The sequence below is a fragment of the Dama dama genome, chromosome 12 (genome assembly GCF_033118175.1).
Source record: "Dama dama isolate Ldn47 chromosome 12, ASM3311817v1, whole genome shotgun sequence".
Lineage (NCBI taxonomy): Eukaryota > Metazoa > Chordata > Mammalia > Artiodactyla > Cervidae > Dama > Dama dama.
In genome coordinates, this window is record NC_083692.1 from 90872324 (window position 1) to 90874693 (window position 2370).

General features: G+C 44.9%; 1 protein-coding gene across 1 annotated transcript; it reads right to left on the reverse strand.

Annotated features, from left to right (window-relative positions):
* Nucleotides 1-1278: 1278 nt before the first annotated feature.
* Nucleotides 1279-2004, reverse strand: LOC133067445 (large ribosomal subunit protein uL1-like). Its single transcript, XM_061158511.1, has one exon. The coding sequence runs from the start codon at nt 1975-1977 to the stop codon at nt 1324-1326; it is 654 nt and encodes a 217-aa protein (XP_061014494.1). The 5' UTR covers nt 1978-2004; the 3' UTR covers nt 1279-1323.
* Between the last annotated feature and the right edge of the window lie 366 nt (nt 2005-2370).

Consider the following 2370-nt stretch of genomic DNA (forward strand, 5'->3'; position numbering starts at 1 on the left):
AACCTAGGTCTACAGCATTGCAGGCGGATTCTTTACCAGCTGAGCCACAAGGGAAGTCCAAACACCAGCTTGGGTTCCTGCAAAGAGGGAAATGGTCTAAACTTTCATTTTAGCTAATGATTTGATCAACTAATCAAGATGTCTCATCTAGATGTCTCAAATCTATAATTCTAGTTTTAATTGATAGCATTCTGTTTGAAAGAGCAGTAGCTTCAAGGGAGGAGAGTAAGAACTTTTATTAACCACAGAGCTTGTATTAGACCCTGAACATCAGGTCATTTGCTCCTTGCAACAGTCCTGGGAAGGGCTGTAGTGGTTCCACTTCACAGGGAAGCACCCAGGGACCCCAGGAAACCAGTGGTCACCCATGTCATGTAACTAACAAAGGATGGAGTCTAGTTTGAATTTGGATGGGTGTGACTCCTTTTTTTTCTAAGAGGCATATTTTTCTTTGCCAACCTCAACAATGAGAGAAAAAGAAGTAGAAAGATAATCCAAAAAATGGAGTGACTGCTCACTTACGAGGCTGTAACAAGACTGGAGCTTGGTGGCTTATTGCTGGCATCTCCAGGGCAGGGTCCATAGGAAGATTCCTCCATTGCTGACCAGGACTCATTCAGTCCTTTCTGTTGCCTGATATATCATCTGACCCCAAGGCTGTGCCGTCACTTTGGGATTAAAAAAAGCAAAGCTAAGAATCCATGCAATGCTCACACCTCCCATCTAATGCCTTGATTCCTGAGATCTTTATACATAATGGGGGGAATACAAGCAAGGAAATCTGCATTCATTGATTGAACAACTCTCCAAATACAGCTTCCTACTCAAGCCAGGATAGATTAATTCATGTGGACTCAGAGGAGCCTCAGGGACAGGTTTTTGGAAAAGCAGACCTTGGGGTTTCTGGAAACGGCACTCATGCTACAGAGCATTCCTATTCCTGCCTCCTTTTTCCTCTGGAAAGAGTCCCAGGGTTGCTGGTGTTGGGGTCAAATGAGGAGGTCAGTGGTGACAGAGGTGATGACATAACCCTTCCACCACCTAGAGAACCTCCTTAGCCTTTCCCCAGATGTAGTCACTAGTAAAGAACTCCTTCCACTTGAGCCTGACTGGAATCCACAGATTTTAAATGAAGATTTTCATTCCACCTTGTCTAAACCCTAGGTTAGGGTTTGTTGCAGACTTGGAGCTGGCAGCAGCTCTTCAGAGCAAGGATATGTAGGATTCCTTGAAAATCTGCAGCACGGAGCAGTATGGAAAGCTCAAAAATGCTTTTTTTTTTTTTTTTTTTTGATGGTTTAGTATGGTTTATTAAGCTGTGCCTTAGTACAGACGCTGGGGCTTGCCCATGGTGCTCTTAATGTACAAGGCCCTGACGTTCTGCCAATTTTTCTTGAGCAATGACACCAGGAAGTTGACAGCTAAGTGGATGTTGTACACAAGCTCATCATCTGTCATCTTCACGTGGCCAGCAGCCACTGCCAGACACAGCACCTTTTTCATCTGGAACTTGATCGTGGACTTCACTTCATCAACTTTGGCCACCATGTTCTCATTGTGGGTCAGCAAGGAAGGGAACTTGCTAGCCTTGTTCAGGCCTGGGCCCAGGATTCGGGGGATCTGCTTGATCAGAGACTCTGAAGCCAAAAAGGCATCGTATTTCTTGGCCAGCTTCTTGACCAGCTTCTTATTCTTGTTGAGTTTCTTCAGCGCCTCAATGTCCATGTGGGGGATATCCACAGCCTTGGCCTCATCACAGTGCTGCTGGTCCCCCAAGACACACACGGAGAACTTGGGGCGGGGAGTGGACTTAAGCCTGATGGTGCCCGAGAAGCGTTTGTCCTTCTGAGGGTCATAGTTCTTCACGCTGATCTGAAGCTCCACAGTCTCCAAAAACTTCCTGCGCTTGCGCTGGTTCCCGTGCAGGACTTCCCGCACCGCCTCGTAGAGGGTGTCGCGGGAGACTTTGCTGCTCATGGTTACCTACACCGCGATAACCGGAAAAGAGCTCAAAAATGCTTTTGAGATTCAACTTCATCTTCGGGCTCTGAAAGCAACTGCATGATGATGGGGGCTTCTGCTTTCTTTGCAGAACCTAGGCTCCCTTTGAGAGTTTGTAAATGTGAATTGAGACAGCTTTTCAATAAGCTGTTATTTCTTCCTCTCTATTATTTGGGTCAAAGCATTTTCTAATTTCATTCCAGTTCTTTTCACTTTGTATGTTGCGAAAAACAGTCATACCAAGAAAGACTTGACAAATGTACTCTTTTCATATCACATATTCTCAAAGTGTTTTTTGTTCTGAGAGGAATGAAAGTAATTTTATTTGTTGTTGGGTTTTGGTCAAGTACTTACATATGACATGTTTTT